The 21,623-nt window shown below is 40.1% G+C and overlaps 1 protein-coding gene across 2 annotated transcripts in view; it reads left to right on the forward strand.

Moving 5' to 3' along the window:
• Positions 1-16,476: 16,476 nt before the first annotated feature.
• Positions 16,477-21,623, forward strand: part of ANXA13 (annexin A13) — a 50,727-nt gene continuing 45,580 nt past the window's right edge. Inside the window, exons 1-2 of one of the 2 annotated variants that reach the window (XM_045560525.1) lie at positions 16,497-16,551; positions 17,683-17,805. In XM_045560525.1, coding sequence (XP_045416481.1) covers positions 16,537-16,551; positions 17,683-17,805 — 138 coding nt within the window. In that variant the 5' untranslated portion in view covers positions 16,497-16,536. Of the gene's footprint in view, positions 16,552-17,682; positions 17,806-21,623 lie in introns of both variants that reach the window. The other variant, XM_045560524.1, reaches the window with a different exon arrangement.

Consider the following 21,623-nt stretch of genomic DNA (forward strand, 5'->3'; position numbering starts at 1 on the left):
GTCCAGTATCTAATAGCACTTGTTGGACTTAGGCGCGCCCACTGGGCAGTGGTGCAGTTGAGGTTTGTACAATCTCAAGGTCACCATTTGTGCCTCTTGGCAACACAGGTACACAGGATAAGTTGGTCAGCTACAAAGCTTGATTTATCCTTAATTGAAAATATTTGTACAGTACTTATGATAAGGAGTAAAATCACATTTTGAGTGAATGGAGAAGTATTCCACATTGGTACTCAATTTTATTTTTTAAAAGAGGTTGGACTAGCAGCTGGAAAAATAGGTAAAAGGAATGAGGCAATGAAAGCAAATGGAAGTTAAAAGACATCTGGAGAGTTTTAATATTTTTCATTCTTGCATCAAATTAGTTAATTTTAGTATGCAAGTAATCTTAAGGAGATAAGATATAGAATAACAAATTTTAATGCCAGTTTTTTTTTTAATGGGGGGTGATCCTAGGAGTATAAGAATCACCTGAAAAGTTGTTTAAACTACCAATGTCCAGGCCTCACACCAGATCACTATTTCAGAGCCCCTGGGTTTGGAGCCCAGGTGTTGCATATTTTTAAAGTATCCCCAGGTAATTCTAATGTGCAGCAAAGATTGACAACCACTTGTGAGAACTATTTGGGCCTCAGGTACTCAATAAGCATTTGCTAAAATGAATTTGTAAAATGAGGAGATTGAACACAGATAACTTCTAATGTCCAAATCTAATTCTATAACTCAATAATTCCATGACCAAATATAATAATTTTTGCATATGCAAAACAATTTCCCAATCTAGGCCTTTCAGTGTGAGAAATAAGCAGCCATCTATTCAACAATCATGTAAACCAGGGACATAATTTCTCAAATCCTTGATAACAATCAGGAGAGCCATGAGACAAAGAATTACACACTATTGGACTAATATGGAAATTATGAGTTTGTGTTACACATATGGCACTGATCCACCTTGGATCTTTTTTAGCTTATTTGGGGTTATTGTCACCGTGGCTTAGAGCTTGGCTGAAATGAAATATATTTTGTTCTTTCTACATTATGTCATCCACACTTTACACCTTTAGCAACACGTAATCTCCTAACTGTCTAACAAGAAATACAAGTTTGTCTACTAGCGTAAACTGTGATCAGGGATTAAGTTCAAGTATAGTAGGACTGTTTCATGACCTCTATAAATGAGATATGAGTGAGAGATAGGATACTTTCTTGGCTACAGCTACAACTGATCCTGGGAAAATGTAGATCATTTATTTCTTGGCCAGATCCATGTAAACATTTGTGCTCTCTCTTTACAGAAATGAGGAATTCTCTTTCTTTTAGATTTAGTTAAACGTCATTAATGGTCACAGCTTTTTAAAAATTATATAGCCTAATGCATAGTATTTTTTCTTCTTTTTTTCCTTTTTTTTTTTTTTAAGGATCTAGAAAGCCAACTGAATTGTGTACCTGGTAAACATAGGCCCAGGGAAGCAACAGTTAGGAAAAAATTAATCAAGAAGCCAGAGACATGTATTCACCTTGAGAAAATAAGAATTATTACAAAGGAAGGCAAAGAGAAAATCAGGGTTCAGCTTTTGAAATACAAAATAGAATTTCTGAGTCTGAACAAGACAGTGTTCTTCAAAGCCAGGATTTATTGAAAACGGTTTTCTAAATTCTTTTAGCTACCATTGGCAAATCTCAGGAAGAAACAGGAAGAAGATGAAATTTTCAAAAGGGAGCATTTTCTGATATTAATAGAAACCATTGCCACAGTGAGATGACTGTATTTAAACAGAAAGAGGATGAATTAAGAGTATTTCAACTGGTATTAATAGATTTAAGCTCTATATACTCCCCACCCTCGACACTGCCCAGTGGGGTGAGAGTGTGAGAATGATGAGGTCCACCGTAGGGAAAAAGCAGCTGCATTTTCTTTGTGTATGTGAATAGTGATGTATGAACATTCTCAACCCAAAACAACTGCCAGCTTTAATCTGAACTAAGACCTATTTTCTGCACACGGGAGATAAGGAGCAAGACTGAACGGGAGTGATAATCTCTCGCTATCTGCCTACTAAGAGCATCAGTACCCACACGTTGGGATCCCTGAGTAGCAAACAGAAGGACCTGTCAAGGGTGGGGGGTAGGGGGTGGGGAGAAGGCAGGTTGTCACAGACTGCTCAGAATGAGGAATAACTAAGAGGACCAAAACTGATTCACCAAAGAGCCTGTATCTGACAGGAACTATGAATCTTTTAAAGCATAAAAATGGCCACCGGATTCTAGGGAAATGAGCTGGTTCAGTTTATAAGTAAGCCACAGAGTTAAACATTCATCTTATATTGCATTGAAAACCAGTAGCTGGTACAAGCTGGTACCATGTATTTATTTCTGATAGGAGAAGCTAGACACACCTGCTATTAAATAATGACATGATACTGTGAGAAAATAAGAAAACATACCAGAGCTGCTTAGTCACATCGTTCCATCATGCTGGTAATTATTAATGAGCTCTTCACTAAGATACTTTAGAATCTTCTAAACCAGCAGTTCTCAACGGGGGGGGGGCAGTTTTGTCCCCAGGGGACATTTGACTATGTCTGGAGACATTTTTGGTTTTTCCAACTGGAGCCGGTGATACTGGCATCCAGTGGGTAGAGGCTAGGGATGCTGTGCCACAATGCATAGGACAGTTCCACACAGTAAAGAATTATCTGGCTCAAAATGTCTATAGTGCTAAGGATGAGAACTCTGCTGTAGACTCCAAACCACTTGGCATGAAAATGAGTACTCTAAAAGTATTCACCCCATACTTCTAACCCCTAATCCCAGATCAGTTCTGAAGATATTAGGTGCAATCATTGTACGGGAATCTATGTCTAACCTGACCATGTGGTTGTAAGACAGAGGATTGTGGCTTGAATTCACATCCTCATTTGACTATTTACTGAGTGATCTCAGGTTGTTTTATCACTTTGTGCCTCAATTCCCTCATCTGTAAAACGGGGATAGTCATAGTAACTATTTCATAAGGTTGATGTGATGTTGAAATAAACAAACTCATGTAAAGTGCTTAGAACAGAATCTGGCCCATGGCAATAAAAAGTACAAATGTTTGTTATCATTATTGTCATTATCATTATTACTATTACTTGGCACAAAAAGAAATTTAAAGATTTGCATTTATCTAGACTAGTTTCCAAAACCTCAGTCATTTGAATAATAATAAAATTTGAGTATCATCTAAACTATCATTTACTCAAGACTCTTTTTTAAATTGTGGCACTTCATATATATCTTCTGTGTCATTCATGGGTTTGATATCTTAATTGTATTTTCCTGATACACACAAAATAATGCAATGCTATCAAAGTAAAGTTTTTTGTGGCTTCCATCAGAAATCATCTCATGTGTTCCATTGGTAAACATGCAGCAATTATTGGAAACCACTGGTGTATAGAGCCTCAGATTTGAAAAGGAACTTATTATAGATATCCAACCCTTTTCTAATGGACTTTTGCCATTCATTTTTTTTAAGAGGGGGTATGTGAGGAGGGTTCAGCTTCCTTGTTCTTTTGTTTGTTTGTTTCTTTTGTTGAGACACAGTCTCACTCTGTTGCCCTGAGTAGAGTGCAGTGGCATCATTGTAGTTCACTGCAACCTCCAAACCCTGGGTTCAAGAGATCCTCCTGCCTCAACTTCCCAAGTAGCTGGGACCACAGGTGCACACCACAATGCCTGGCTGATTTTTTTCTTTTTGGTATAGACAGGGGTCTCACGTTTGCTCAGGCTGGTTTCGAACTCCTGAGCTCAAGCAATCCTCCTGCCTTGGCTTCCCAGAGTGCTATGATTACAGGTGTGAGCCACGGTGCCCAGCCCCTGTACATTTGCTTGTGTTGTTTCGTCTTCTCTTACCAACTCCACTTTGCCTGACTGTATCTGATTTTTCTTTATAAACCCTATTCCAGGGTCACCTCCTTCTGGAAGCCTTTCCTGATTTCATCTCCCCCACCCCTCAACTCCTTCACCTTAGGTTAGGTATCCCATAGTACCCGGGGATAATATTACAGACATTTAAAAAACAATATTGTCTTAGCCCCAGTTCTCTAGAAAACAGATAACTAAAGCTTACATACTAATACATTAACATGTACAATCCCAGGGCAGGAAAATTTCAGGGAAACAATATGAGACAGGAAAGAACAAAAAGCAAATACAGGTCAAGCAAATATTATGTTACTAAGGGGGCCATAGCTTCTCAAGAAAAGTTGGCAGCTTAGTCCTACGTGACACCTCTCAAGAGGCAGTATGAAACTACTGCACCTCAAAACAGTGGGGGAAGGAGGGGTGAGGCATCTATCTGTTGGCACCTTCCTGTCTTCAGCCTCCCAGGGGTCAAGATTTGAGCCACGGTATAGTAACTCCTCCATACCAGAATGACTATCCTGGTGTGCACAGGCCTAACAGTAAGTTTGCCGACATTATAGCTCCTTCCACATTGTATGAAATGATGCTCACACATCTTTTTCAACAATGACACCATAAATGATATAAATAATGTCTGTATCACTTAAATCTTTAGCATCTGCATAGTGCCTACATAGTAGGGAAGGTGGCAGGTGAATTTGGTTTAGTTCAATAGACATTTACAGGACACCTAGAAGTTATCAAGTGAAAATGAAATGCAGAAGTGAGTAACAATAACCTTGAAATACCAAACCTGTCTTTCAACTCAGCAGTGCAACTGTAAGGAACCTTGCCAACCCCGGGCACACTGACTCTGGGCCCTCACCTCCATTCCAGCCACCTTCTGGCTGCTCAGGCACCTGGATTAGGTACCACAGGACAACCGCACCTTAGGAGGTTGTTCTAGACAAGATTTCACCAAGTTAAAATTCAGCCGTATGTTTGATATTGATAACCAGGTACCCGGGGTTTTAATATTGTTGATATTGAGCAGGATTCACATGTCTATACAATGCGGTTGTTTTTTGTACAAGAAAGTTTTTGCATATCTTTTCAGCCAAATAAAAATCCAAATAAAACCAAATAAAAATAAAAGATCCTTTTTATGGTCTTTTTTGTACTAATTAATTTTAAACAAACCTTGCCCCAGTGGGACTCTCCTGAACCCCAGAATTCCCCTGATGACCTGAATCAACAATAAATGAATATCTTTTTATAGAAAAGGAGTCCCTGAGTTTCATCCATGTTGTCTCAAATAGTAAGATCTCCTTTTTTAAGGCTTAATAATACTCCTCTGTGTGTGTGTGTGTGTGTGTGTGTGTGTGTGTGTGTGTACACCAAAATTTCTCAATGCATTCAAACATCGACGAGCACTTAGATTGTTTCCCTATCTTGGCTGTTGTGAATAATGCTGCAATGAACGTGGTAGCACAGATGTCCCTAAGTGAAATAAGCCATACACAGAAATAAAAACACTAAATGATCTCACTTATATGCGGAATCTAAAAAAACAAAAGTCAAATACATAGAAACAGAGAGTAGGTTACCAGAAGTGAGGAGAATGGGGAGATATAAGTCAAAGGGTACCAAGTTTCAGTTATGCAGGATGAATAAGTCTAGAGAGCTAATGTACATGAGCACCACAGTTAATAACGTTTTAGTGTATACTGGAAATTTGCTAAGAGAGTAGATTTTAGGTGCTCTTACCACACACACACACACACACACAAGTAACTCTGAGGTCACCATATGTTAATTTGCTTGACTGTAGTAATCATTTCACTGTGTATATCAAAACATCATGTTGTGTACCTTAACTATTCACAATTATAAAAAAAACTTTTTAAAAAAGAAAGAAGAAGAGTCCCCATTCATATGGGGATTTTTATATTTGCTAGGGAGAAAAATTGCCTTTTCAATTTTTTATCAATGTTCATTTTGTACATCAACTTAGCACATACTTACTTTTTGTCTCTGTCTGTGTTTGTTTTCTCACCTATCTACTAAACACCTACACAGTACACAGCGCCCAGCCAGACATCTTTGCTCACTGATGATTTAAGAGGCTTCATGTTTTTTAGCCACTTAACATGAGCCCCAAACGTAAGATGGAAAATCTTTAACTTGCTCCTCTCAGGGGACTGACAAGCATAAGAGTGTGACTGAAAAAGGGGATTTAAAAACAATCAATTCTGGGAAATAAAATAAGTCACTGGATCTAAATGAATTAAAATTCCAGTAATGCTTGATGCCATTTGTTATTTTAAGAATTGTCCCTAAAAGTAGTCTTGACTGCCAGGAAAGGTTGGGAAGCCTTAGTTATTTGCTAAAAAGTGATGCGTGAACTTCATCACTTCACCCTTAGGCAACTTCCCTTCCTAAGGGCATATTAGTCAGCAGGTAATTCATTAATTAGCTTCCTATTCTATTAATTGTCTATCTGTTATCACTATGTGTGACTTACACTCCAATTTTCTACAGGCTTTATTTAAAGATAGTTGGGGAATATCTAGGAGATCTGAAGCAGGCTGAAAAAAGATTTTTATGGGACTGTATTACTTGGTCTTTCCCTTTTGCCACGTGTAGGTAATCAAACCTTAGCCAGACAGACTCCTAAGTGCAGCCCACACATGCAGTCGTCCTTGGCAGAGCAAATGGCCTCACCACAAATAACTCAACATCGATGTTCATTATAGAAAGTTGAGATCTTGGAGTCAGCCAGAAACATAGAGCCAAAATGTGGGGAAGTTCAAAAGTAGAGGAAGTCTTATCTTAGTATCTTAGGCCTCTTGATTGTAGCATACCCTCGGAAAGGAAAATGTAATTTATAACATAGAACAGGCTTTAAGATGCCGTAAAAATAATAGGAATCTGAAATAGGGATCGTGTGTCCTGCTACTGACATTGCTTTGCCTGTAATCATGGAAAGTCAGAAATAAAAATATTCTTTTGCACATTCATGCAAGCAATGCCAACCTTAGGCAAAATTTTACAATGAAAAGAAATTTTTGCATTGATGTTAATACATTTTAATAAGAAAGAGCTGGATAAATGCGCCTAGTTGGGATCACAGAATCAGAACAGTCTTAAGGAGCTATCTGGTCTACTCCCTCACTTTAGAGTTGTGAAAATGGAAGCCCACAAAGAGGAAGGGACTTGCTCACAGACACCCAGCTAACTATACAGAAGCACAGTCACATGGTGAGGTGGCCAGGGAGGCCTGGAGGTCCCTGGGGTGACCTCAGAGCAGCCACATCCCAATCAGGCCGACTCTGATTCTAATCAAATCACTTTGCACAAATTAAATTAAATCCATCAATTCTTTAAATTAATTAAACAAGAATTTATTTATATTAATTAATTAAGAATAAAATTATCTGAGAAAAGATTGCTTCTGTTCATGTGATACATATGTTCCTGAAAACCTATGAGGCTAATTTTTAAAAATAAAATATGTTTTGGACACTTTACTGGCTTCAAATTACTCTCTGGAGTATTCAACGTAGTTGACTACTTGCTTTCTTGAACCACTCTTATCTTGCCTTTCTAGATACCACATTCTTCTAATTTTCCCCTGCTCTTAACTCACTACTCCTTCTCTGCCTGCACTTCCCTCATCCAACAGGCAAGTGTTGACACACACCTGAGGCTGCTCCAAACTGCCCTTCCCCTGTTCTCCTCCCCTCCCCTCCCCTCTTCTCTCCTCTCCTCTCTTCTCTTCTCTCCTCTCCTCTCCTCTGTTCTTCTCTTCTCTCTGCTCACATTTCCCAGCAGTAATCTCAACCTGGCTCATGACTCATATATGTGCTGATGCCTCCCAAATGCCTCTCTGACCCAGGCATCATCCATACCCAACTGCCAGTTTGACATCTCCACCTGAGTGTGTCTAATCAAAGTCTCAAACTTATCGTGATCAAAGCCAAAATCTTTATCCCACTGCTCCACAATCTCTTCCTTCCACCAAGTCTTCCTCACTTCAATTAATGGCACCACCTCTGCCACCCAAATGCTTGGGTTCAAAATCTGGAGAGATGTCCTTGATTTTCTTTTGCTCTGTGTCTCCACATCCAACCCATCAGCAAGTCCTCTTGGTTCCACTTCCGACTCCGCCCCATCTCTAAGCCCCGCCTCTTCAGTCCACACCACTGTCATCTCTCCCCTGGTCTACTGCGAACACCTTTTCACCTGTCTCTTCCACTCTGCCCCACTGAAACCCATCACCTATATCCAGCTGGGGCAGTCTTTCCAACACTAACTCAGATCAGATCGTGCCACTCTCCCATCTAAAATGCTTTGATAATTTCATCATTCTCTACAAATAAACTCCAACCCCTCACCATAGCCTACCTATGAGTCCTACCTTGATCTTTTCTATACCACTCTCCCCGCATCTCCAGCCACACTGACATCTTTTCTGCTCATCATTCTGCCTCGGGACCTCTTTTCCTCTGCCTGAAATTGTTCTCCTAATTCTTCAAATGACTGCGCCATTCTCATTCTCCAGGTCTTGGCTCCCCTCACGCACAAACAGGCCTCTCCTCCCTGCCTCGACTACAGTTGGCCTCCCCAACTGCTTGCCCTCATATCACCCTATTTATATCTGCCACAGCATTGCACTTCTTGCAATCTATAATTATGCTGTTTGCATCTTTGTGTACCTCTCTCTGTTTCCTCCTGCAGAATAGAACCCCACAAGGGCCTGGACTGGCTTTTGTCACCACCAAATCCCCAGTGCCTAGCAGAGCTCCTGCTACTAGACTCTGAATATACTATCTATTTAATCCACCCAACAGTGATTAGAATGTGCTAGTGAATCTCTTAAAAGAATGCAAATGGAAAAGAATTTTAGAATCACAGCATCACTCTCTCACAAACACACACTCATTCATATTTGAGTGTGTAGGTGACAATTTCAGTCTTCCTGCCCTGCACTAGTGAGAAAAATCTGCTCATGGTCACACACCTGCATGCACACACACGCATGTGTGTGTTTTCCAGCCATGCTATTCATTTATTTATGGAATATTTGCATGAATCAAATTCCTGCTCAAGAAATTTGTGTATCCCTTGGAGTTTGTCATAACAAAATCTGGCCTATGACAGATGGCTTTTTAAAGAATTCAGTTACTCATTCAACAAAGACATCTTGTACGTCTGCTGCCATTATTCCATGTGACAAGTGCCATAAAAGCCTCTGGACAGAGAAAAGGGAGGAGGATGCAGTCACTGTCCTTGGAGAGTCCTAGCCTCAGTGAACTTGTGTAAACGGGGAACAATAAAGACAACACAGTGTCAGGACTGACACGGAGGGTGGCAGCCTTCACTCCTCAATGCTAGATATTCAGAGGTGATTTTATTTTGTCCTGGTTGTGTTTTATCACTTTTTCTGATGAATTTTCTGATTTCTTTAAAGGCCTCTTTCTTCTCACAACCTCCAAATATGCTTTCCAAGACCCCATCCTCAGCCTCCTATTCTCTGTCTACATGCTCCACCTCGGCACATCTGCCCCTCCAAGACTCTAACATCCCCTGTGTGATGCCCCCAATCTGGTTCTTATCGCTAACTTCTCAGCCAACTCCTGCCCTTCTCCCCCACCTGCCCTCAGAACTCTTCCCTCTGGGTCCTTCCGGCGCCTCAGCTTCATGCTTCCCTCCTGGAGCAGCTCCTTCCCTGATTTCCCCGTTGCTGAAGATGCCAGCACAAAACCCCAGTTGCTCCAGGTTGAAACCGTGGGTTCCCTTAGACAGCTCTCTCTCAGCCGGCAGCCAAGTCCAGTGTTCTCACTGAGATCAACCTTCAAGCTCCTCCACTCTGCTTCTCCCCTGAACACACACACCCCTGGTCACCCCCAGTCCTCCCCCAGTGGCATTTGCCACTTCCAGTGGTCTCTTCGTCATGCCCTCCACCAGACCACTTTCAAGTTCTTGCCACTCCGCATATCCCAGAGTAAAGCCTGAGACCCCCTAAAGCCTTCCCCATCCCTTTTGACCACCACATCTTCTTTCCCAATGTCTATAATAGCCATATAATAGCCATTTGGTACTTTAGTTATATCATGGCTTCCAATTGCACTTTTTAATGTCTTATTCTTTACAAATAAATTTTAAGTTCTTGAAGGGAAAGCATTTTGTTTCTTATCTCCCCTTCTTCAGCCTCATGGCACAGAAGCTATAACACCCCACACTTAGCAATCAATACAGGTGTGTTAAGGAATGAGTGCTGGGTTCTGAAATTCTGCAGTGTAGTCCAAAAGTGGTGGTTCCTCTCCCCAGAAGCATCGACAAAGAGCTCTGCCCAGTAACCAGCCAGCACTGAAGCCAAGCTCACCATGACAAAGTCCTCAGGGCAGAGCAAGTCAGAAGCGGACACTGCGGGGGTGCACGAGCAGCTGTTGACTGTGCTGGTTGCCGTGGCCAACCACAGGCAGGTCAGCGCAGAAGCATGCACAGAAAGCTGCACTGCAAGTGAAAGCTCCACAGGGAAGGGCACTTTCTTCCTCTTTTGGTGGCTCCAGTGTCCATTCTCAGCCTCTGGGATACTATTTCTACCTTCTCCCATCCTGGTTATCTCTCCTTTCCTTTTCTCTTTTCTTTCTCTTCTTGCCTTTCTGTAGTGGACATCTCTTCTTTGGCCAACCTCCTTTCACATTCACCCTTCTTTTATTGAGAGAACCCCAATTTCCTCTGGGCAGCCACCCTTCCCCCACTCTCAGTACGAATGGTTTGGGTGGGGTTGACTCTTAGATCTAGATGTGGGCATGTAATCTGGTCCTCAGAACCTCCCCCCCCAGCTATGGTGACCACTTCAGAGATGAGTTTGAGTCCCGTTTGGGGCCAGAGAATCAGACCAGGATGTGTATTCTTACTTACGGGAAAGGAAAGCTCTCATTTCCTTTTCATTCATTTTGGAACTGTGGGGATGAAAACATGAATGTACCAGCGGGCAGCTTGCCTTTGAGATAGGAAATTCCTCTGAGAGGGAAGAAAGCAGCACTGAGAAATGGAGGGAGACAATGGGTCCTGGGATATACTTGGAGTAGCTGGATCCAGCTATGCCTGATGCTGGCAACCTTTCCCTATTAGGTGAGCAAAAAGTTCATTGTGGTCAGGTTTTTGATCACTTGAAACCCAAAGAGTCCTACCTGATATCCCTTCCTAAATGCAAATTAGTCATAATATTTTAGGTCTGGAAGTAAATGTAGAGATGAAGTCCAAATCTTATATTTACATAGCAGAAACCTGAGACTGGAGAGAGTGAGTGACTCTGATGTAATCACACCCGTAGGCTGTAGCAAAGACCAGCCTAAAACTCAGGGCTTTGCTCTCTCAGGGCTTTGCTCTCTCAGGGCTGTGGTTTTTCTGCCACAAAATGAGACATTAAATTAACATATGGTTTTTCTTATATGGATGTTTTATTTCCCAACTAGAGCACAAGCAGCCGAGAGGGTGGAGTGGGAGCTGTGCCCCGTATTTTCCACACACCCTGCAGCCCACTGCCTTGCATGTGGCAAATATGCAAGAAGTACTTGTTAACACGTCCATGAGTTGAAGGTGACATTTAGTTCTGTGGGGTTTTTGTTTTTATGCCTGCAAGATGAAATGTGTGACTTTCAGGGGTTTTGCTACTGGAAAAGTATGGGAGTATAGAAATAGAATTGCTTTCAGCAGCTATAATCGTTTCCTGCACATTTAAGTCTTTTTGTCTTAGTCCGGCAACAACTTCTATGAAGTAGCCATTATGTAGAGACACCGTGGGGATTTGTCAAGCAGTCCTGTCTCTGCTTTTGAGAATTTATTAACTAATATGGGGAGGGGGACTATAAGGAAACGTGACAGAAATACTAATATTTTTGCTTTTGTTTGTGTGGAGGAAAATACCAGTCTAAAAATCAACTACAATTTTAGGGTTCTATCTAAATTACACTACATAAATGAAATACTATTAATTCTCTCTGGAGAAGGAAAGGTAGGGCAAGTGTTCAGCTTGACTGTTATATTTAGAAAATTAGTATCTATATGCTTTTGTTATTTTAATTAATACAGTACAGCTATAAGAGAGTATGAAACACTTGTGGTCTTAATATCACATAATATGCTATTTTCCCCAGAGTATTTCTAAATGGAAATTTTATTAAATACAAATTACATAGCATAACGTATTTGCTGTGATTCTCACAGCAACTAATGAGGTTTTCGTTTTTGTTTTAGATGTATTGGTTTCCCAGGGCTGCCATAACACAGTAACACAAACTGAGTGACTTAAAACAACATAAGTTTACTATCTCACAAGTCTGGAAGACAGAAGTCCAAAATCAACATGCCAGGAAGGCCGTTCTCTCTCAGAAACTTGTAGGGGAAAAGACTTCCTTGCTTCCTCCTGGCTTCTTGTGGTTGCTGGCAATCCTTGGTGTTCCTTGGTTTGCAGCTGCCATGCTCCAATCTCTGCCTCTGTTGTCACATGGCCTTTTCCCTGTGTGTCTGTATCTTCACATGGTGGTTTCCCTTCTTCTAAGGACACCCGTACCACCATTCTGCTTTTCACTTTCAGTATAGTATTCAATAAATTGTATGAGGTATTCACTTTGTTATAAAATAGGCTTTGTGTTAGATGATTTTGCCCAACTGCACACTACTAAGTGTTCTGAGCACATTTAGGGTAGGTGAGGCTAAGTTATGATGTTCCGTAGGGTAGGTGTGTTCAATGCATTTTTGACTCAATGTTTTAAACTTACGATGAGCTTATCAAGACATAGCCCCATGAAAATCAAGAAGCATCCATCCTATATATTCTCATTCCACCAGCTTTTCTATCACCTGGCTGGCTGATGTTGCATGAGTCATTTAGCTTCCCAGGACCTGAGGTCTCCAGTCTATAGACTGAAGGCGTTGGTCCAAGTGATTTGTCTCTTCTAGTCCTGCTTGTCCATTTACATGTCCCTCACCTTCCATATTTTTCTGGTGTCACAATTAAGCTTATAGCATTGCAACTGTCAGATTTTACAGATTTTAAATGCCCAGGAGTGCCACAGAAGTTCCCTGTTGCTCTTGGTTTGCAGCTAGAGCCCTACATGGAAGGAAGAAGGTAGGGAGAGAGTCTCCCAACAGGTGTTTCTCCATGGGAGCGGCCACTGTTGGCTTGGGGGCTGGACAGTTCTCTGTTGTGTGGGAGTGTCCCGTGCAGAGCAGGATGTTTTTATTCCTGAGTTGGGCTCCACTCCCACCCTGCCAGTCATTCTGGCAACCCAAATACTCCTGTGCACGTTGCCAACTGCCCTCTCCATGCACAGCATTGCCACTTTGAGAACCAAAATCCAAGAGACGCAAATAAATATGCCCAGTCTGGTAGAGGAATCCATTACACAGCACTTGTAATTTATAATCACTAAATATTTATAATGATACCAAAAAAAAAAAAAAACATTACTCTTCTTTGCCCAGTTGGGGTCTCCTCACTCTTCTTTCCCAGACAGTTCCTCTCCTTCTCCCCTCTGGGCCTCCAACCATCACACCCTCCAGAAATGACCTGAAGGTGCAGGAATGCCCCTTCCTTCCCCAGGCCGCTGTTGCTGGGAATCATCCCTGTCGCCTTCCTAAGCAGCTATCCACCTGGGAAGGAAAACAGGAGAAGACACTAGGGATAGCTCTGTTTCAGTCAGATCGAAACTTGACTATGGGTAAATCTAAATAACCAAGAGGTGTCTAGGAGGGTGGTGATATAGAAAAGTAATGGGTGTATACATGGATACTGAGTGCGATGCGCACTGTCTCTGACTTGGGGGGGAGGAGGCAAGGGCAATATACATAACCTAAACTTTTGTACCCCCACAATATGCTGAAATAAGCACAAAAAAAAAAGAAATGGAGAAAAAAAAAAAAGAAAATTAAAAGGCATGTCTGCCTCTCAGCTTCCTCTCTTTCACCACCCCAGAGCCATAAAACTCTATCTCTTCTTTAACTAGGCATTTCCTGTGCTCAGCAACTCACACCCTTGAACAAGACTTATCTCCACAATGAGCAGTTCACATCAAATTGCCCTGACCTCCTGACCTCTGGGACATCACTGATCAGGGTTCCTAGGAGGGTCAGTGACATAGAAGTGGGGTAGGGAGGACATGGCCCTGAGAAAAAGTCTGGGGCTGGCAAAAGGAGGTAGGGGACCATAAAGCAGAAATTAGACTCTAAGGAAAAAAATAATAATGAGTGGTCAAAGCACTGGTTCTTAACCTATGTCTTTTTATCTTCTTGCTCATTCCACTGTCAATTCTTGGAAGAAAGAGATTTTATCTTGTTCACCACTGTATCGGTAGCACCCAGCACCCTGCCTGGCACCCAATAGTCTCCAGTCTCTTTGGCATCTTTCATTTCCTCCAATTTGTAAAGTTATTTCCTATTTTGAGCCTTAGCACAAGCTAAGAACATCGAATCTGGAACACTTTCTCTTTTCAAATGATGGACTCCTTCTTATCCTTTAATTCACAGCTTAAATGTTAGCTCCTTGAAGAGCTTTATCTCCATTTAAAGTACACACACATGCACACACACACACACACACACACACACACAGGTTAATCTCTGTGATAGCATCCTGCTTATCATCTTCATAGCCCATATGACAATTTATAATTATATATTTGTTTCTTGCATAGAAATTTGACTATAAGTTTTAGGAAGAAAAAATTCATATCCATCTTGTTCATTGTTGTAGTTTCAGAAATTAGCATATCCAAGGACCTCACTAGATAAAAGTTAAAAGAACAAAAGAATAAATATATAAAATCAGGATTTAATAAACCTATATAAAATTTTAATTCTCTGTTATATGGAAACTTAGCATCAAATAAAAGTAGCATCTTAGACCAATAAAGGAAAGGTGAAGTATTCAACAACTCTCTACAATTGACTGAGTAACCAAAACTAAGCTGAATCCCTTCCTTCCTTAATCCATATCAAAATCAATTCCAAATGGACCAAAGATATAAGCCTTAGAAAATGAAGCTTTAAAAGAACTTGAAGGAAATATACAAAAAGACGTAAGCATCTTAATGCAGAAAAGGTTTTTCTAAGCAAGTCAAAGAAGAAAAGATTGATATATTTGAATATGTAAAAACTAATACTTTATTCACATATACATACACACTCAAAACACAGAGACCAAAGACAAACAATGAACTGAGGAAAAATAGTTGTTACACTTGACAAAGGCCTAGATTTTATTATAAAATGTTTTCCAAATAAACAATGAAAAGGCTAATAAATCAAAAGAACAATAAAGGACATGAACAAGCAAGCTACAGAAAAATTCATATACATGGCTTTTAAGGAATGGGATATATACAATTTTAAGGACAGAAAATGAAAGAAACATAAATTAAACAACGAGATACCATCTTTATCTTTGAAATTGGCAGAAACAAAAAAGTTTGATAATATTTAATGTTGGCCAGTATGTTGAGAAATGATCACTGGCATATTGTCATAGGTGGATGTAATTTCGTCTTTCAAAAGAAAGCCTCATGGGTCAGCTGGTCTTTGAGAGTGGTCCAGCGTTTTACACCTGTGTGAAGGACAACTTGGCAACATCTATCAGAATTTTAAATGCATATATTCTTTGGTCAGTGATTCCATGCTAAGATTTTATTCTACAGACAAGCAAACATATGCAAAGATGTGCATAAGATATTCATGCAAAAAACCAAAAACAACCTTCAACGGTGGACTGATGAAATAAGGTTTGGTTCATACTCATAATGGATTACCATGAAGCCACTGAAAAAGAAATGTGCCAATGTTATGAAATATACAAAGCATGAAACAGAATTCATTGTACAAACCCATTTGTTGAGAAAAAAAACAGGTCAGAGAGAGGAGACAGACAGGTAAATTGACAGACAGACAGACAGACATGGCTGTATATGCATAGACCATTTCTGGAAGGACTCACAAGAAACCTCTGGGGAAGTGACAGGAGATCAGTAGGCTTACTTTTCATGGCATCTTTTTGTATTATTAGAAAAAATTTACCCTCTGCACATATTACTTTTTAAATTTAAAAACTAGTTAAGTTGTAAAAATGATCTAGTATAATTCAATGTAGCCTTCAAAAAAATTCTTTGTAATAATAATAGTGATGTTAGTAAAATAGTAAGATTTTTTTAGTCCATTGGGTTAATGTTTTTATTACTAAAAGGTATAAAATTTTAAATGAAGGCCCAAAATATAAAAGCATAATATTTTCAACAATATAACACCCAAAATATAAGAGCATAACACTTTCAGTAATCAAAAGTAAAGTAGATTTAGTCTTTTAGTTGTGAATAAGTTATTCAACTTAAAAAGCCTAAGCTTTAATCATTAGTAAATATTATATTTTTAAAAGATGGCCAACCAAGGAAACTTGGGCAGTTTAAGCTCATTTGTTACTAGGGCCACTCCCTACCCCTCTCCAACAATGTATTCAAATTCAATGCCAGAAGTTACTTATTAAACGCAAGAGATATTATGCCCTGGGGAAACCATCATAAACTGTGCCTGTAGGAGGACTGGTCTCTTAATGACATACAGAACAGTCATCTTAGAAGAACGAAAATGGGCAATCGTCATGTAAGTATTCATTGCCTTTGGGAATCAGTTTTGATTTTGGTTACCATGTGGAAGAATTTAACCTCTGAAATCATGACTGACACTTTTATACTTTATCAATATGATTATTTTTTTTATTAGTTTTAGCAACAGCATACCATGCTTTTAAAATGAATTTGGACTATATTTTACCCCCATTGGCCAAAAATCTCTTAGAAGGGGCTAAAGAGAAAGAAGTGTTTAATATGAAGCAATAAACCGTGCTTTGCAGAGAGCAAATGGTTAACATGTATCTGTGGAATGTATGACTAAAGCTGTTAGTTTTTAGCAAAGCTGTGTAAAACTTTCATAGACTGTGCTCATTCAGAGTTTGGTGGGAAAGAAAGGTTCATGTAGCAAGTTTCAGGTAGACCAAGGTAAAAATACTCCTATAAAGCCATATAACTTGGATTAAAAGGTAAAATATTCCAATATTATTTCTAAACTGCATCAAACATTCAGATATTTGCAAATACTCATGGAATAGACTTAACACTTTTCTTTTGAAATATTTAGGCTGCTGAATAGTGTGTCTATAAATTGTTAATGATTAAAAACCAACTAAAACCGTACCATTTGGAACCAACTACACACAAGACAGATCAGAGTTGAATCTTGATTTTTTTTATGTTGAAAAAATGTATATCAAAGCTATATCAAGAAGAATATTTATAAAGTTTTGTGCACCTACTGCAGCTGCCCACAGCAAAAATGGTATAATGCATGTACACTAGCAGCAAAGAGAATAAAACTGGAATCTTCTGTAAACTGTTACTTTATCTGTAAGGTTTTTCCTTTGCTAAATATGAAACCTGTGCTCAGTTTACAAAGCTACACATATTTTGAGGAGAAGCATTATTTTGAAACTCATCTAAAAATAATACTTTCATACTAGTCACGATTATGAGCCATCCATTCAGTTTATCTTTCAGAGAAATTGAAATCTGCTTTGGAAATAACTACTAATAGACGCAGAGGACCTCAAGCATAATAATTGGCCGCTGCATTAGCCACTTAGGAAGACAGTTTTGTCCTTTGAAAGTCACCCCCTTGAGGAAGCTGGCCTTTGAGAATGGGCCAGCATTTTTATGTATTTCTTTTTTGAATTCTCAGAGCCAGTCTTACTCCCTCTCAGAAGGCAGTCGCCAGTTGCCCAAAAGGGACACCCTACCCTCGGCAGTCGTGCAGCCTCTCAGCCACCCTTCAGGGAATGGAGAGCCAGAGGCCTCACAGCCCGTAAGCACTTTTATTTCCCTCCAAATCATAGGTATGACCCTGTTCTCTCGAGGGCCCAGCATTAGTCACCAATGACCTGTCATGTTGGACCCGCCACCAGCCACCAGCTGAAAATTTGATCATCGGGCATGACTTCCAAGCAGGGACATTTTTCCCTGGAAAATATACGTCACAATGTCTGCAGCTAACGTAAAAACGTAATCTTCTAGGGCTCAGTTTATGTTCTCAGCAGTGTCCTATTAATAGCCCCCTGGGATCCAGCGTATGAGGCTACACTATAACCACCAGGACATTTCAGAAAACAGTAAGGAAAGTTACATGCACACAAGGAATGAATACATGCTTAAAAAGTAAATGCAAAACCTTTTTAAAGGACAAAAAATAGTCCCAGTAATGTTTAAATCATTTGCATCGGAAAGTTACTTAAATATGTCCAAACTTAAAAGTAGAATGCTGGTGGATTTGAAATAACTACACAACCACAACAAATTTACAAACTAAATACTAATGAGATACAAATCGATGATGTTTAAATGTACATTATTAACTTAGTGTAATAGACAATGTTATTTTATTGAAATTAAATGGCTATGCTCAATATAAAATGGTCTTGATTGCTCTAATGCTGGGTTTTTTTGGTTTCATTTCATGTTGATTTGATTTGACTTTTTGAGTCTCAGCAAGTCTAAAATATGATGTGGTGAGTGAGTTATCAGTTCTATCGCATTTCTCCATTCAACCTACTGAGAAACGTTTGTTTGTAAGACTCCTTGTAATGCCAGTGGGCCTCCTCTTTTCTCAAACACATGATGTTTCTGTCAAACCTCCTCTGTTCTCTATTCTTATATCATTAGCCTGCAACAATTAAAGTATGGCTATCTGCATATAAACAATCATGAATAGAAACACAAATGCAGGCATTGAAATCATATGCCAGCACTTGGTCATCCTGCTAATCTGTATGCTTTATATTAATTTTTAATTTATTATCAACATTAAAGACACTTTTGAAAGTCTCCTAGAAAGGATTCCCCAGGAATATGCCCACAGAACAGGGTCTGTAGATAACTGACAAATATTGCTGAAAATCCATTTGAATATTGGCCAGGAAATTACATTTTCTAAGGTATTGTGATCTGGAATTCTACCCAATCCTAAAATTAAAAATTACTTTTACTTTGTGTTTTCCCCAATTCTTCCATCATCATCAATGATTCTTTTTTAACTGAAGACTGAGTGTTCATGACTAACCTATTTGGAGTAGTAATAACCAAGAAACTGGGTTACTGTCATCTGCTAGCTCACAATGTTCAGAGTTTGCTTAGCCTAGAGGACATGTCCTTGTGCTCAGTGAGCTTTGCATGAGCTTTGCAGATAGTGTGTATAGGCAGAAAAATAAGATTCACAGAAAAATCCTCTTAGGTTTAGCTACATGACTCTTCCGTTGTGTGGGTTGTTTTCAAGAGAATCACTATTGGAAGAAAATGGAGACGAGATCAATATTGAGATTACTTTTCCATAGGAGTGTGGCTGTAGGATTACAGGCAGAGCAACAGGGAGGGAGCAAGACCGAGAGGAGCTGTTGATAAATGTGAACATCATCACAAACTCAAAAGGACTAAGGATTTTCTAGGAAATGAATTGCAAGGCTAATGAACAGGCACTAGAAGGGACTGCAGCCTTGCTACTCAAAGTGTGGCCCTTGCATTGCCTGGGCACTTGTTAGAAATGCAGAACCTCAGGTCCTTGCAGCCCTATGGACTCATAATCTGCATTTAACAACATCCTCAAGAGATTCTCTTACACATTAAAGTCTTAGAAGCACTGGACTGGGGAACAAGTGCTCAAACTTGCCTGCACATTGAAGTCACCCAAAGAGTTCTAAAAGCCACTGATGCCTGGGTCCCATCGCCAGAGAGTCTGAATTAGTTGGTCTGGTAGTTGTCTAGGCATCAGGAGTTGTAAATGCTCCCCAGGTGTTTCTAATGTGCAGCATAGTTTGAGAAACGCTGAACTGGAGCATACGACTAGCCGTATAAGGACAGCTCTGCGCACCGCTGACTAAAGCAAGTGTCATCACGCATGCCCATAAATGAAAACCAGTGTGTAAATGTTAGGACATCTGTTCAGTGGTCTGCCATGGTGTTTGTGAACATGCCAAGCTTGTTAACTGTCTGTGCCAATATTTACCCAACATAAATATTGTTCCAAATGGAGAATAGTTTGGGATTTATGGCAGGTGAACACCAGGAGAGCTCAGATGAAGGTGGACCAAGGATACCTAGGAGCTGCACGGCAGGTGGGAAATAGGTCCAGATTCCTGAGAACAGAAGGGAGGCTCTGGAGACAGGTAAAAATGTGGCTGGGATTTTGGAATCAAAGTAAGCTTGGTCTTAACCAAGAGTGTGCATTAGACTGTGATCCCAAACACAAGGAAACACAGGGAACCCTGAGCAGAAACCAGCATAGACCATGCAGTCATACCTCCATTACCTGGAAATTTTTCTCCTGGAAAATTAGTCCTTCAGAACACCACCCTGAGTACAGGAGGAGACAAACAGGGCCTCTGATGTCAACACATGACATAAGCAACACAAGTCATAGCTTCTTCATTTAAAGACAAGTCCCTCATTCAAAGTCTAGCTATATTTTACACACAATTATACAATCTTGGCTTTTTGGATTTCCTGTCTATGGTAGATAAAAAGCAGCCATTTTAAAGAAGTGGTAAGAAGTCTGCCACTTCTTACACTGATACACTGATAGGACAGATACACTGACAGAAGGAAGAACATGCAAACTGAAACATCTACACAAGAATTCTAAAGGCGTAGTTGGCTGGGGCCACTTAGTGTAGAGATGGAACGCTGTGCATCCCAGGGATGCACGCCTGCATTTCTGTGCTATGGCACAGCAACGAGAACCAGAACTAAAACTGCCAGTGATGATGGCTTAACTGGAGGTTTAAATAGGAACTTCTGAAATGTTAATGGTAATACCTGACATTTACCAAGTGTTTAGTAGACTGTGAGATGTTTTGAGCACATGATCCAAGGTCCTGGAAGTTTGACCTCTTCACCCTACCAAGCACTTCACATACACTACATTATTTAGTCCTCACAACAATCCTAAGAGGGAGACACTCTTATTATTCCCCTTTTAAATATGGGGAAAGTGAGGCAAAGGGAAGTTACGTACTTTCTTCAAGGTTGGACATCTAGTAGGAGGTAAAGCATGGAATTGGATTTAAGCACAAATTTTGAACTATGCTTTGGGTTCAATAAAACTTCATATTATAGCAAATAGAAGCTAGCCTACTGGGAGTTCTAAAACTGTTGAACTGGTTCATCACCTTATCATTTCCTCTTTACTCTCTTTCCTGAGCCTCCTTCTCTTCCCCCTCCAAGCTGGATTGGATGCTCTTCCTTGGGACTTCCATAATGCTCTGTGTATAACTCCATTGCTCCAAACCCATGTGGTTTTAGGACCATTTGTTTAGCCCCACACTGGACAAATAGTGTCCTGTGGGTGGGACTGGGTCTTGTTTGTCTTTATCCGCCCATCCCCAACACAATGCCTCCTGCACAGCAAATGCTGAGTAAAAGTTTGTTGAATTCCTCAATTCGTTACATTTTCTCAATAAGCCTTAACCAACGAGTGGAGTTCAAATCCCTATATCCAGTCACAGTTCTAGACCAATTCATGGGTGCGGCCTCAGCATCTGTTTTTTTAAAACACTCCCAAGTGATTCTAATGTGTATGCAAAGTTGAGAGCCATGGGTGTAATGGCAGGTATTCTTCTAGTGCAGTGGTTTCCA

This window comes from Lemur catta, chromosome 9 (assembly GCF_020740605.2).
Source record: "Lemur catta isolate mLemCat1 chromosome 9, mLemCat1.pri, whole genome shotgun sequence".
NCBI classification, from domain to species: Eukaryota; Metazoa; Chordata; class Mammalia; order Primates; family Lemuridae; genus Lemur; species Lemur catta.